We start from the raw sequence: 15,702 nt of genomic DNA on the forward strand, positions 1-15,702 counted from the left end.
ATACATTTGTACATTGAGTTCATCACAGCACTCTTATAGATCTTTAGTCTGTACACCGAGCTCTGAGGAGTCCAGCAGAGCCGATCATAAATGGAGGAGCACAGTGCTCTTCAGTTTAGCAATCAGTGGAGGTTTCTGACCCCAGACCTTTACCCATCTAACCTCTGTCATGTCAGACTTTTACATGATAGGAACCAGCTAGCCCCCTACAAAAAGTGAACCACTTTGCATAGCACATGTTCATACAAAGTGTGCAATGGGAACTGTTTTATTCCCCTACCCCAAGGAAACTGCTGCAAACAATCAGGATGGCCCTTTCTCCATGACAGTGGTCACCATCATTCTGTCGTCATACACCTGACCAAAATGTGATGTGGGCATAGTCTACCTGGTGTTTAGGGGCAGCCACTGTGCATAAACCTCTTTTTCCAGCCACTGTTCTAGGCTTTACTATAGGCCAATGACGTCATATTTGTGTAGGAAATGAGAAGAAAGTTGGGAATTTCTGAAGTCAAAATGATGATCGCCCTTTTTTTAACTTTCCAGGAGCCTCCAAAGGAAGACCTTACTGTGTCTGAGAAGTTCCAGTTGGTTCTGGATGTAGCACAGAAAGCCCAGGTCTGTTCATCCTCACTGGACTGAGCGTATGCTCCTAGACCAGCAGTACAGCCATCGCTGCCTGGTGTCTCGGGGGTTCTCACTGCGGAGCCGTTCATCACTGTACCAGACATGTGCGCCTGCAGAAGCTGCATAGATGTTAATAGGAGTTACTAAAACTGATCAAGGGCTTGGACACGTTGCAGATTTGTCGTGTTTTTGTCTTCTGTGCAGATTTTACAAAACCTGAAGGGTTTCCTGATGCCAGCAAAGTGAATGTGAATCCTGAAATGTCATGCACACGATAATTAATGGGGACTTGCAGATGTGAATCAATTATTTCAGTGTTTTAGTTTCAGATTTCATTCATACTGAGTGGGGAAAATCTGCACCAAAAACGCGCACAACCACCTATTTTATATTTACTGTGTTTTATAGGAGCTATTGAAACAGTAGATAGTGTGGCCCCCTCAACTGTTTCCAGAGCCCTACCCAGCTGTGGCTGCCCCAGAGAGATAGTAATTTCCAGATCAACCATCTGCGGCTGAGATCTTCAAGGCCCATAATTATTATTGTAGATAAATGCAGTAAGGCTGGCTATGAGACTTATTAAAGGGACTCTGTCAGCACAGAATGACTGTTCGAACCAAGCACTGTGCACCATGGTGGGGCCAAACCTTTAAATCTACCTTGCCACCTGTTTGTTTTCCTGCTCTATGCATCCAGAGCTGTCAATCAAAGATGGGGGGTGGAGATAGAGGGAAAACAAGCAGGTGGGAAGGTGTATGTGGCTCCATCATGAAGCACCGAGCGCCTGTGCTTGGTTTGAACAGTCATTCTGTGCTGATGGTCCCTTTAATGGCAGCTAAGTTGTACACCTCTCTGTACTAGTCTGTATGTTTACTACAGGATCCAGTATCCCCTTAGGTCATGTTCACACTATTAGTATTTGGTCAGTATTTGACCTCAGTGTGTATAAGCCAAAACCAGGAGTGGAACAGTCAGAGGAAACGTATAATAGAAACATGTCACCACTTCTGGATTTATCACCCACTCCTGGTTTTAGCTTATAAATACTGACGTAAAATACTGACCAAATATTGAGCATGTGAACGTGGCCTTAGAAGTCGTCTGTCTTACAAAGTTGCTGAAGTGTGACCTTTGAGAAAAATATATGTCCATTAATAAATGAAGTTAATGTCTTATAAATGTCTTATAAGTTGTCACACTCCTATCAATATGGTGTTTTTCATTTCAATACTTTGGTATATTATGTCTAGTTACACTTTGCAAGAAAAGATAGTAATACTTGTGCTCCTTTCTCAGAACCTGTTTGGAAAGATGGCAGACATACTGGAAAAAATAAAAAAGTATGTTATTTTTAAAGCTTTAGTTTGTGCGCATGTATGTATGTGTGTATATATTACAAATCTGTTCCTTTTATGTTCCAACTTTAGCCTATTCATGTGGGTCCAGCCAGAAATTACGCAGAAACTATATGTTGGCTTATGGGCGGCCTTCATCGCATCCTGCTTTTTTCCATATAGACTGATCGGGCTCTGTATAGGTAAGTAGTACAATAATTTGTGTTGTTTTGCTGAGTATTTTTTCTTCTATTCTGGAACTCCAACATAGTTCTCCTTCAGTTTTCTTGTAGGAACATTTCCCAGCCAGTCATTACTATGTGTGCAGTTTCTTCAGTGTTGAGTGCCAAGTTATGCCATTACTGTTATTTAGCAAAGGCCTGATCTCCGCAACCAATATCAATAATGAGATCTAATGGATGCAGCACTTCAGGTGAATGGGCCGGTGCTGCTTCTCATGGAACTTTGGGAAAACGCAGAAGCGGACACTCTGTTAACCAGTGTTGCAGCCTCTTCTTTGTCAACAGCAATGAGTATCCCAAAAGTTAGACGCCACCAATCATAAAATTATCCTTTAAAGAGAACCAGTCAGCATGATTTTGGAATGGGGCTCTAATACTGATTAAGTTGATACCTTTGGTGAAGAAATACCCTTTGTTGTTCATCTGTAGTCAGCATTTGATGTTTTCTGCTAATTAGATTTGGGTGCACGGGGGCTGGACTGTACCCGGGGTCTTCTCCTCCTTGTCTGCGATTCCCGACCCTTCCGCCTGCCTCCGGTCTGTGAATAACATGCCTCCTTAGTTTGAAATCTCAGCAATGACCTGTCATTCACAGACTGCAGGCAGGCGGAGGGGTCGGGAATCAGACTGTAGGCCGGCAGAGGCGGCGGGAATCAGACCGGAGGCTGGTGGAGGGGCCGGGAAATCGCAGACTGGAGGCAGGCGGAGGGGTTGGCAATCACAGACTGGAGGCCGGTGGAGGGGGCGGGAATCAGACCACAGGCAGGCGGAGAGGCCAGGGAATCATAGACTGGAGGCAGGCGGAGGGGGCAGGAATCACAGACCACAGGCAGGCGGAGGGGGCGAGAATCACAGACCACAGACAGGCAGAGGGGGTGGGAATCACAGACCACAGGCAGGAATCACAGACTGGAGGGGGCAGGAATCACAGACTGGAGGGGGCGGGAATCACAGACCACAGGCAGGCGGAGGGGGCGGGAATCACAGACCACAGGCAGGCGGAGGGGGCGGGAATCACAGACCACAGGCAGGCGGAGGGGTTGGCAATCACAGACTGGAGGCCGGTGGAGGGGGCGGGAATCAGACCACAGGCAGGCGGAGAGTCCGGGGAATCATAGACTGGAGGCAGGTGGAGGGGGCAGGAATCACAGACCACAGGCAGGCGGAGGGGGCGAGAATCACAGACCACAGACAGGCAGAGGGGGTGGGAATCACAGACCACAGGCAGGAATCACAGACTGGAGGGGGCAGGAATCACAGACTGGAGGGGGCGGGAATCACAGACCACAGGCAGGCGGAGGGGGCGGGAATCACAGACCACAGGCAGGCGGAGGGGGCGGGAATCACAGACCACAGGCAGGCGGAGGGGGCAGAAATCACAGACCACAGGCAGGTGGAGGGGGCGGAAATCACAGACCACAGGCAGGCGGAGAGGCCGGGGAATCATAGACTGGAGGCAGGTGGAGGGGGCAGGAATCACAGACCACAGGCAGGCGGAGTGGGCGAGAATCACAGACCACAGACAGGCAGAGGGGGTGGGAATCACAGACCACAGGCAGGAATCACAGACTGGAGGGGGCAGGAATCACAGACTGGAGGGGGCGGGAATCACAGACCACAGGCAGGCGGAGGGGGCGGGAATCACAGACCACAGGCAGGCGGAGGGGGCGGGAATCACAGACCACAGGCAGGCGGAGGGGGCAGAAATCACAGACCACAGGCAGGTGGAGGGGGCGGAAATCACAGACCACAGGCAGGTGGAGAGGCCGGGGAATCATAGACTGGAGGCAGGTGGAGGGGGCGGGAATCACAGACCACAGGCAGGCGGAGGGGGCGAGAATCACAGACCCGAGGCAGGCGGAGGGGGCAAGAATCACAGACCACAGACAGGCGGAGGGGGCGGGAATCACAGACTGGAGGGGGCAGGAATCACAGACTGGAGGGGGCAGGAATCACAGACTGGAGGGGGCAGGAATCACAGACTGGAGGGGGCAGGAATCACAGACTGGAGGGGGCAGGAATCACAGACTGGAGGGGGCAGGAATCACAGACTGGAGGGGGCAGGAATCACAGACTGGAGGGGGCAGGAATCACAGACTGGAGGGGGCAGGAATCACAGACTGGAGGCAGGCGGAGGGGATTGGAATCACAGACCACAGGCAGGTGGAGGGGGCAGGAATCACAGACTGGAGTGGCGGGCATCACAGACCACAGGCAGGCGGAGGGGGCGGGAATCACAGGCAGGCGGAGGGGGCGGGAATCACAGGCAGGCGGAGGGGGCGGGAATCACAGGCAGGCGGAGGGGGCGGGAATCACAGGCAGGCGAAGGGGGCGGGAATCACAGGCAGGCGGAGGGGGCGGGAATCACAGGCAGGCGGAGGGGGGCGGGAATCACAGGCAGGCGGAGGGGGCGGGAATCACAGGCAGGCGGAGGGGGCGGGAATCACAGACTGGAGGGGGCGGGAATCACAGACTGGAGGGGGCAGGAATCACAGACTGGAGGGGGCAGGAATCACAGACTGGAGGGGGCAGGAATCACAGACTGGAGGGGGCAGGAATCACAGACTGGAGGGGGCAGGAATCACAGACTGGAGGGGGCAGGAATCACAGGCAGGCGGAGGGGGCGGGAATCACAGGCAGGCGGAGGGGGCGGGAATCACAGGCAGGCGGAGGGGGCGGGAATCACAGGCAGGCGGAGGGGGCGGGAATCACAGGCAGGCGGAGGGGGCGGGAATCACAGGCAGGCGGAGGGGGCGGGAATCACAGGCAGGCGGAGGGGGCGGGAATCACAGGCAGGCGGAGGGGGCGGGAATCACAGGCAGGCGGAGGGGGCGGGAATCACAGGCAGGCGGAGGGGGCGGGAATCACTGACAGGGAGGAGACGACCCTGTGTACAATCTGACTCTTGTCCCCTGAAATCTAATTAGCAGAAAATTTCAAATGGTTAAAGAACCACAAATCTGATTTCTTCACCAAAGGTACCAATGTAATCCGTATTACCAGGCCATTACAGCCATGGCTTTACTTTACATTACAAAATTGTGCTGACAGGTTCTCTTTGACGTACAGCTGAATTCTAATACCATAAATATCTATTTGACACACTGTGAATCCCTTAACCCTTTCACAGCCACATCATGTAAAATGATGTCATATGGTTGTGGTGGGTGTATGAGCCTGCATGATACCCAGCAGATGCTTCCTATGTTACACCGCCATCATCTGCCTACACAATCAGCATTTAAAAGCTGTTTAGTCGCTGACCGTAACATGTAAATGACTGCTGGTGTGCACCCATGTACCAGCTATCATCATCTCCCCGTAACACGATCGCATTGAACAGGAGGGTTGTCGTTTCAGCTGGGAATTTGCTGCAAGCCCCAGTAAATGCTGTCTTGGTCAGACTTCCTTTAAAGCTCAGCCTATAGAAAAAATTTTTTTTGCCATACTTGGAATTTTGGCCCCATTTTTAGGATAGTACAAGGTAAAGTGAACTGTCCTATTCAAAACTACAAATTGTTCTGCAGAAAACATCCCTCATATGGCTTTCTTTATGGATAATTGAAAAAAAAAAAGTTTTGTCTTTTGGAAGTAGGGGGAAAATGAAAAGCACAAAAACGTGACCATTTGCTGGTCCTGGAGGGGTTAACATCAACATGTAGAATTCCCTAGACTTATTATATTGCTTGCTCATGTGATCCTTTTTTGCTTTTTAGGGCTATATGCCGGAATTAAGTTTTTCCTCATCGATTTCGTTTTCAAGCGGTGTCCAAGGCTCCGTGACAAGTATGACACTCCATACATTATCTGGACAAATCTCCCTACAGATCCTCAACTTAAAGAACGAACAAATGTAACTGCGTCTAGAAGGGTGAGCATAGAAGACGCAATATAAAATGTGGTGTCTCCTGAATTAAACATGCACCAACTGCTAAATATTCCTGTACAACAAGATAATGGGGAGCATTTGCCCAATCCTTTTGCAGACGTTTTTGGGCGTAAAAAAATAAAGTCGCCTAACTGCTAATAAATTTGTCACGGTTCACTCCAGCGTACTCTGCCATAAGACCGGAGTACTAGATAAATTTTTCCAATACCCACTGATCAATCAGTAATATTTCAATCATGAAAAAGTCTGCAATCCAAAATAGTAATAATATTGCAGAAAATTCATGCTAGCTTATATTACACTTGACATCTAAGCAAATGTGTCAAGAGACTTGGCATTATAAACTTCACCCATTACTAAATAGATCTCGATTCCTGATGAGGCTATGGACTTGCTGTGAAAATATGCTATTTTTTTTCAAAATCGTTTTCCTGTCTGGTCATAAAGCTTTTAAACCATATGCACAATGTGAGGGAGAAAACCACTGTTTGGGCGCATGGCAGAGTTGGAAGGGAAGGAGCGCCATTTGACTTTTTGAATGCAAAATTTACAGGAACAATTAGCAGACGCCATGTCGCATTTGGAGAGCCTCTGATGTGCCTGAACAGTGAAAATCCCCCACAAGTGACACCATTTTGGAAACTAGACCCCTCAAGGAACTGATCTAGATGTGTGGTGAGCTCTTTGACCCACAGCTGCTTTACAGAAGTTTATAACGTTGAGCCGTAAAAACTAAAAAAAAAAAATCTAATTTTCCCCACAAATATGTTTTTAGCACAACATATTGCATTTTCATAAGGGTAACAGGAGAAATTGCACCCTAAAATTTGTTGTGCATTTTCTTCCTGAGTACGCCAATATCCAATATGTGGGGGAATACTAGTTTTGAGGCACAGTGCAAAGCTCAGAAGGGAAGAGGCTCCATATTGGTGTTCAGATTTGCTGGAATGGTTTGAGGGTGCCATGTCACATTGGCAGAACCCCTGAGGTGCCAAAACAACAGAAACCCCCTATATGTGGACTTATTTTACAAACTACACTCCCCAATGAATTCATCTAGGGGTGCAGTGATCAAATTGACACCACATGTGCCTCACAGAGTTTTATACAACTGAGCGGTGAAGAAAGAATAAATTACATTTCTACCACTAAGGCTACGTTCACATTTGTGTTGTTTGGCGCAGCGTCGTCGACGCAACGCACAGCGCATGGCAAACGCATACACAACGCAACGTTTTTTGACGCATGCGTTGTCCTATACAATTGAAGATCCAAAACGCCCCCCAAAAATACATTAAGTCAAAAGACGCATGCGTCAAAAAACGCAGCTCAACGCAGGCACCTGCGCCCTATGCGTTTTTCATAGACACTAATGTGTTTTTTTGGCGCATTTACGACACAGGTGCGTTGCATGCGTTTTTCTTCGTAAATGTGACGCATCAAAAATGCAACCTGTAGCGTACTCCGCGTCCTGTATGGTGCGCCAAAAAAACGTATGCGTCGCAAAACGCACGAAAACGCATAACAACGCATGTCCATGCGCCCCTAATGTTAAAGATAGGGGCGCATGACGCATGCGTCGCTATGCGTCGACGATGCTGCGCCCAAAGGCGCAAATGTGAACGTAGCCTAAAATGTTGTTTTAGCCCCAAGTTTTAAATTTTTCTAAGGGCTAATAGGATTTTTTTATACAACAAACTGAGGTTCATTTTTTTCCTGAGTGCGCCAATACCCTACATGTAATCGGGAAATATTTTTCAGGCACAGTGCAAAGCTCAGAAGGCCAGGAGCACCAGATATTACTGCTATGGTTTGCAGGTGCCATGACCCACTGGGAGAGCCCATGAGGTGCCAGAACAGCAGAACCCCCCATAAGTGACCCCATTTTACAAACTACACCTCTCAATGAATTAATCTAGGGGTGCAGTGACCATATGGACTCCACAGGTGTGTCACAGCATTTTATACCACTGAGCAGTGAAGAAAAAATAACTACATTTTTACCACCAAAATTTTGTTTTAGCCCCAGATTTTACATTTTCACATAAGAAGTGGGTAAAAATGGCACCAATTTGTCTCAAAGTTTCTACTGAACGTGGCAATACCCCATATGTGGCTGTACAGTACTACTTAGCCACATGGAGAGACACAGAGGAACAGAGCGCTATTTGTCTCCTGGAGCGCAGATTTTCCTAGAACAGTTTGCGGACTCCATATACAGAGCCACTAGTTGCAAAAGGAGCAGAATCCCCCCTCAAGTGACCCCATTTTGGAAACTATACCACTTGGGGAATTCATCTATAGGTATTTTGACTCCATGAGTATTTTCCAGAAACAAGCAGAAATGAATATATAAACATAGACGTCAGTAAATTAATACATACGGCGACTCAATAACACATGACTAGCATTGGAGAAACAAGAGTCAAAAAAACTGGCCAAAAAGGTAACATTGAAATGTATGTATTGAAAATTCATTTTTCACCTAAAAACATCATACGTAGTATAAAACATATTATAAGCAGTAAATCGTGACTAAATCCAAAGTGCAACCAGTGCTCCAGGTTCACAAGGCGGACAATAATATATTAATTATTGCGGCAGCAAGTACTTATAACCTCTGCATGTGTGCAATTAGTTCTGATGCATAACAATTAAAGTACATATTACAATGGCACAATGACACCAACCATATCACGCATCATACGCTAACACCCCGCAATATGTAACATGTTAGTAAAAAGATAAAGGGGTTAATTAACCATGAGTATCCGTAGTGGCCCGTCTGGATCCTAGATTCGTACCCCAACGCGCGTTTCGCGTTCGTGTATAACCACTTCCTCAGGGGGAGGATAACACGCCACCAGGTTTTACCCTCGGCTGTTCAGAGGCACTCTCCAGCGTGGCGTCCGAGCAGCCCCCACTGCACCACCACTATTAAGAGCGGATGGTACAAGGAGGCGGACGGTTCCTCTCCTCCTCCCTGCTAAAGGGACAATGGATTGAGGGTTTTTTCTTTGTCTCTGCACCGTTCAAACAGCAGCAACAGCACAGGATCTTTTTTCTACCTTCTGACCTGCTGAACAAAGCTGCATACTGGGGTAAGTGCCGGGACTCGAGCGGTTGGAGGGCTCTGCGCATTTTCCCCCGTTCGGCGCCGGCTGGCTTAAAAAATTTAGCCCCCGGCTTCGGGTTTATCTAGGCCGCAACCTGGAACTCCAGCCCATGCTAGGCCGCGCTTCAGGCTCCGCCCCCCTATTCAGGCACCTCTCATTCAGGACAAGAGCTCTATTCTCGGCGGCCATCTTCATCCTCCTGCCATTTCCGGACACGAGCTCATCCGGAAGTGGCTGCTGCATCGCACCGGTGGTACTCACACAGCGCTGTTCCAGACGGGGGACTCAGAATCTCGGTAAGGAGAATCCTCCCCCGCACGCACCCCTCCCCCGCACGCACCCCGGCAGCATAAAGGGACTAGCGTTCCCTATTTTTAATACTTAAGACCTGTAATCTCTGGTTGTCCAGCAAGCTCTGGTCTTAAAGGCACGGGTCTTAAGGGTACATGACTGCATTCCCTGGTCTTAAAGACGCATGCCCAGTAGTCGCTGGGCTTATAGGTACATGTCCAGCTTTCCCTGGCTTTGTAAAAACACATGACCAGCATTCCCTGGGCTTAAAGGTTCCCTAGTTTAAAAGGGGCACATTACCAGCATTCTCTGCTCTGTAAGTCATGACCAGCCAGAAGCCGGTCACCTTTCCCAGAGTACTTAGTTCAAATGAGCTCAGGAGCCGCCCGCCGCCGCCGATCCCGGCTCTTCCCAGAGTACCTAGTTCCCCTCAAGGGGCTTCACCTCTGGCGTAATCCTTGAAAAATGCCCCGGTCTTAAAGACATATGACCAGTATGCCCTGGTCTTAAAGGCACATGACCAGTATGCCCTGGTCTTAAAGGCACGTGACCAGTATGCCCTGGTCTTAAAGGCACGTGACCAGTATGCCCTGGTCTTAAAGGCACGTGACCAGCATGCCCTGGTCTTACGCACATGACCAGCATGCCCTGGTCTTAAAGGCACACGACCAGCATGCCCTGGTCTTAAAGGCACATGACCAGTATGCCCTGGTCTTAAAGGCACATGACCAGTATGCCCTGGTCTTAAAGGCACATGACCAGTATGCCCTGGTCTTAAAGGCACATGACCAGTATGCCCTGGTCTTAAAGGCACGTGACCAGTATGCCCTGGTCTTAAAGGCACATGACCAGTATGCCCTGGTCTTAAAGGCACATGACCAGTATGCCCTGGTCTTAAAGGCACGTGACCAGTATGCCCTGGTCTTAAAGGCACGTGACCAGTATGCCCTGGTCTTAAAGGCACATGACCAGTATGCCCTGGTCTTACGCACATGACCAGCATGCCCTGGTCTTAAAGGCACACGACCAGCATGCCCTGGTCTTAAAGGCACATGACCAGTATGCCCTGGTCTTAAAGGCACATGACCAGTATGCCCTGGTCTTAAAGGCACATGACCAGTATGCCCTGGTTCTTAAAGGCACATGACCAGTATGCCCTGGTTCTTAAAGGCACATGACCATTTAAAGGCACATGAACAGTATGCCCCCCTAAAGGCACAAGACCAGTATTCCCTGGTCTTAAAGATGCACGACCAGTATTCCCTAGTCTTAAAGACGCACGACCAGTATTCCCTAGTCTTAAAGGCGCACGACCAGTATTCCCTAGTCTTAAAGGCGCACGACCAGTATTCCCTAGTCTTAAAGGCGCACGACCAGTATTCCCTAGTCTTAAAGGCGCATGACCAGTATTCACTGGTCTTAAGGTCACATGTTCAATCCGAAGCTGGTCACCCTAACTGAGCTCTGGAGCCCTCTGCCGCTGATCCCAGTTTATCTCAGAGTACCTAGTCCCCTTCAGTGGACTTTGTCACTAACCGCAACCCATGGTTTCTCTTTCCTCATTCACAGCCCAGCAGATCCTTTTTGAGGTTGATCCTGCACAAGAAGGATGGTAATCCTCTCTCGAGTCAAGGTCGTGGCCTTTCAACAGGGAGCTCGGCACTTGGTCACTCATTCCCTCGGTTCATTCTACTCCCTAGGAGGGTTCTGGGGAAAAAGACGACAATGGAAGGAGTTTTCTTTGGCTCCGCTCGTTTTCAGCAAGTCAATCAGGCTTTCAAAGAGCAATCTCTAAGCTCCTTCCTCATCTAGAGCCTTCTCCTGGTCCAATGGTTATTAGGGAATACCAATGCCAGTCTTCTTCTCCCGATCATTGCACTGGGGATCCGAACGGTACGGCTAATCCTACAGCAGGTCCACTGCCTTCAGGCGGGTCAACCGTCCATCTTCAATTGGATAATGTCACGGCTGCGCCATACGTCAACCATCTAGCAGGTACCCACAGTCAAGCGCCATGGCCGAGGTACCTCGCACTCTCTGATGGGCCGAGATCTATCACTCGGTGATCTCAGCAGTACATATCCCTGGAGTAGAACACTGGGCGGCAGACTTATTCAGCCGTCAGGGTTTTCTCCTCAAGTGAGTGGGAACTTCACTCGGAAGTCTTCCATCAGATCTGCCTTCACTGGAGTATTCCAAATGTACGTCGGATGGCGTCCAAATTGAACACCAATGTATTCCAGTTCATGGTTCGACCTCGAGATCCAAGACCATCGCAGTGCATGCTCGGTTCTTCCATGGTACCAATTTCCATAACCCCTCTTCCACTACTTCTGAGATCTTTTTGGAAGCAGAAGGGGCCCCAGGGGTCCCGGGAGACCCACACTGACAATGTCAGGTTCTCTCGCTTGCCGTACTAGTATTTTTTCCGTCTTATTGCGACAAAACTGCAAATATGGAATTTCTAGCAGGGAGTCTTCACCTGTAGATTTTATCTACCGCGTACCGTTAGTGGGGGGCATTTGGATTTGGGGGCGGAGAATTTGCTGAATTTCTTTTGGTGGGTGAGGAGCCATTTCACTTTTTCAGATCCTTTGTGCTACCAGTAACGTGGAAGCCTCTATATTTCTGTTAATAGATGACGGACCTGAGCCAGGGCTAGCTTTTTTTGTGGATTGAGTTGAAGCTTTTGTTAGGAACACTTTACATAATGTTTGGGATCACATTTATCCGCCGCTCTACGCTGAGGACTTTGAGGTTTCCATCTAAATCTCCAAGTGACGTGATTCAGATGAAACCCCTGAGGGATCCATTCACTATAGTGAGGCAGCAGTGTTACTCTGGACTGCGATTGGCCTCTGTTGAGCGGTGTCCTTCTTTTCAGAAGTGCACAAAACTGGCTGACTGCACTTTTATGCAATCCTAAAAATGACACCGCCGGTTAACCGGTCACATGACGTCCGCAGTGCCTCCATCTGCCTCATTATAGGGAATTTTCTGCCACAGGTTACGATTGTCTTCTCTGTGAGTTTTGTTGCCCGATTATGATTGGTCATCGCCATACAAGTAGAAGTACAAGCTCCCAGCAAATTCCATCTGATAATACCTACTTGAACTTAAAAGGTTACTCATTAGGTGCCAGATACTTTGAATGTTGACATTTCTGCAATGGAGAGGCAAAACTAAAAAAAAAAAAAAATTTTGCTCTGCAGCCACTATTATCTCTTGTGTCCAATTGAACATGAAATATTTGGTGAAAGGTCCTCTTTAAAAGGAAAGTCTTGTTGTCTTACATTACATGTAGTTGATGCTGTAAATCTGTCCATAGAAGTTGCATTGAGCAACTAAGGAGAGCAAACCTGACATTTACCGAACTTGTATTCTAGTTTCTTGTTCTAGTCCCGTTATTTCTTGTGTTACCAATCTAGTAATGCAGTCATGTTTGTATATGTTTATACATGTGAGGACAAGCAAGTACTCCCCTTGTCTGGGAACCTTTAATTCATCGCTCTGTTCTGCAATGTAGTTTAAGTAGTGTATGCTATATAACCATGGTTTATATTTTATTTAAAACTTTTGTTTTTTGATTAAAATAACTCTTCAGTGTGGTAAACATGCTCACTGTGTGGGATACGTGCTATGTTGCAGGTAAGGTTAAACTAGTAGTGACTCTTTTGGGTTGACCTTTTTTATCTGATGGCTGTACATGATCATGTTATAGAAAAGTATGCTTTCTATGTGGAAAAAATCCCAAAGTCGCCCTAATCTCTTTATGCACTTCATTGTCTTCGCTGTAAGTTTATTTAGTCGTCTGAAAAAACAAAAAACAACAAATCCCAGCATGCTCCATCTGATGCAGGAGGCAAGCTTTTCTGTGTATGCTTGCGGACAGACCACATACGTGGCCCAGGCTGTGCATTCTGTGCAGCTGTAGCAGATGGTCTTTGATGCATTTTCCTACAGATGTGCATGTATAAGAACAGGTCTGCTACAGTGGGCAAATGCGCAAACTGATTTCTTATCAGATTAAGGGAAAATAAAAACCTTATATAAGAATATGAATGGATATTTTAAATCATAAAGATTTTTCAGTGCTTTCTATGAGCTTCTTCCAGTGGTTCTTACACTGGCCGACAGTCATCTGAAATCGATTATATTGTAGGTTTTTGACCGTACAAGCAGTATTAACAGAATATCTACCATATGGGTATGGAGAATGTTGTCCTGGAGGTCTGGGGCTGATGGAATGGTCGATACATCAACATTTACTGTTCCGTCCATTGTTACATTTTATTCCCTGCATTTCACTGCAGCAACCAGTAGTAGAGTATTGATTTTAATTGTGCATATCTGTAGTGTTTGTGCATTTTTCTGCTCAGCTCCTGTGTGTATTGCGTGGATAAAATGTCGACGCTGTCACTTTTTCTTTTGTCACTGTCACATATGTGTTTTTCCTTTCCTGCTAGCTGTCAGGGCATGAAAAGGTACGGATCTCTAGAGTGCTGTTGGTTCTTTTGGATTCCATTAACCACCTAATCTAGTCTGCTTGACCAGTTTGTTTTACTTTGTTTTGCTCCACATTTCTTCTAATCTGTGTGCTCACTTTCAGGGCTATTTTTCCATTGCCACTAAACGCTGTACTTGTGCATGTCATTTCCGTTTGTATGTCGCATGGGCTGGTCACATAATTAAATTAATATATTGATCCCTTTTCATTAATCAGTTTTTCAAATCTCTGGGAGTATACATTTTGGTTTTCGGTATTTATCTGGCTAGCAATTCCTTTCATGCTTACAGCCATTCAATACAATGAAAATATGTATTGAGATATTTATTTATGTCAATAAAGGAAAAATCCTTCATGCTGAACACTTTCAAGTATTATAAGTAGATTCAAGTTTTGAAGAGAGTATCATAGTTAGTAAAATGGTAATAATCCAACTTGACTGTATACATGTAGATTTTGAATTATGTTATAAACTGTTACAAAAATACACCAAGCTAACATTTCCCTTCAGAACTGTTCATGTTGGTGTATGTCCACATTACGTAAGCTTCTGAAGCTGGCCATATACTTGAGCTGGCAGGTGGCTATCTACTGACTCCTTTCCCAACATCCACCACGAGTCATTGGCTTTGTTTGGGAGAGCGGGTCTGGCTTCACATGGTGAGAGAGAAGTTGCTTTTCTCCCCTGCAAACAAAAAATCTGCTATGAAATTCCAAAGACCCAATCTTTTTCTGCAACAAATGATAGTAGGGTGACAAAATCTGGATACCCCCAAATATGTCAGATGAAGACCGGCCATACCAAATTCGATGGGTTTATCTAATTTATTAAATTTGTGTGGGGCCTCTGTAAAACACCTGGATGAATGTCTTGTGAATTCAGATTTCTTCCTCCTTCACACATTCTCGGGCAAATAACCACTGTGCCATGATAATGGGCCGAATCAGGGGTGTAGCATGAAACTTATGTATAGTTGGATACTATTCACCTTGTGGATGTAGGCAAGAGAGCCTTAAGAATATAATGAAAATGTAAAAATGTCCTTCAAGGCAACCTCGACTATTAGCAAAAGAAAACTTCTTACTTGTTCGTGGGAAAAATGGTCTAGACATCTAAATTAATTGAGGCCAAACCAAAATATGTGTCACATTCGTGAAGTCATTTGAACCCGATGCTTGCAAATTAACTAACAGCCCAGACCCATAAGTCATTGCATGTCCAGATTAGACTTTTAAACTCCATATCATGATCTGTAACCACAAATCAGATTCCTAAAGTTGCTTAGACTCCAAGCCAGTCCCTAAAGTTAATCTGACTCTAGACCAAACTCCCTAGATTAATTCAATCCCAGAGAGCAGACCCCTACAGTTATTCAGACTCGACTACTTCAATTAGTCAGACCCCCAAACCAGACTGCTGCAATTGGTCAAATCCCAAACTAGCTCCTGAACATAGTCCGAATCCTAGATATACTCGTAAAATTCAGACCTCTTACCTGCTACACAAATTAATTCAGATTCTGAAAATTAGCTTAGATCAAAAGTAAGAAAAGCATAAAAATACAGCTGCAATAAATTATTCAAACCTAGTTACAAATTTGTTGCTGTAGCACAATTTACAAACTTTCTGCTGTTTGCAATAAACCAGTCAAGAACAATTTAAATAGCTGAACACAACTGATATCAGCAGTGGTGT

At 46.6% G+C, this 15,702-nt stretch overlaps 1 protein-coding gene across 5 annotated transcripts in view; it reads left to right on the forward strand.

Annotated features, from left to right (window-relative positions):
- GRAMD4 (GRAM domain containing 4) overlaps positions 1-15,702 on the forward strand; it is a 207,298-nt gene that overhangs the window by 152,068 nt on the left and 39,528 nt on the right. For 3 of the 5 annotated variants that reach the window (XM_077264854.1, XM_077264851.1, XM_077264852.1), the window contains 5 exons: positions 547-618; positions 1,924-1,967; positions 2,055-2,164; positions 5,920-6,074; positions 13,966-13,983. In XM_077264854.1, the coding sequence (XP_077120969.1) occupies positions 547-618; positions 1,924-1,967; positions 2,055-2,164; positions 5,920-6,074; positions 13,966-13,983 (399 nt within the window). The remainder of the gene's footprint in view (positions 1-546; positions 619-1,923; positions 1,968-2,054; positions 2,165-5,919; positions 6,075-13,965; positions 13,984-15,702) is intronic. The other 2 variants (XM_077264850.1, XM_077264853.1) reach the window with 1 other exon arrangement.

Source organism: Ranitomeya variabilis, chromosome 5 (genome assembly GCF_051348905.1).
Source record: "Ranitomeya variabilis isolate aRanVar5 chromosome 5, aRanVar5.hap1, whole genome shotgun sequence".
In the NCBI taxonomy this organism is placed as follows: Eukaryota; Metazoa; Chordata; class Amphibia; order Anura; family Dendrobatidae; genus Ranitomeya; species Ranitomeya variabilis.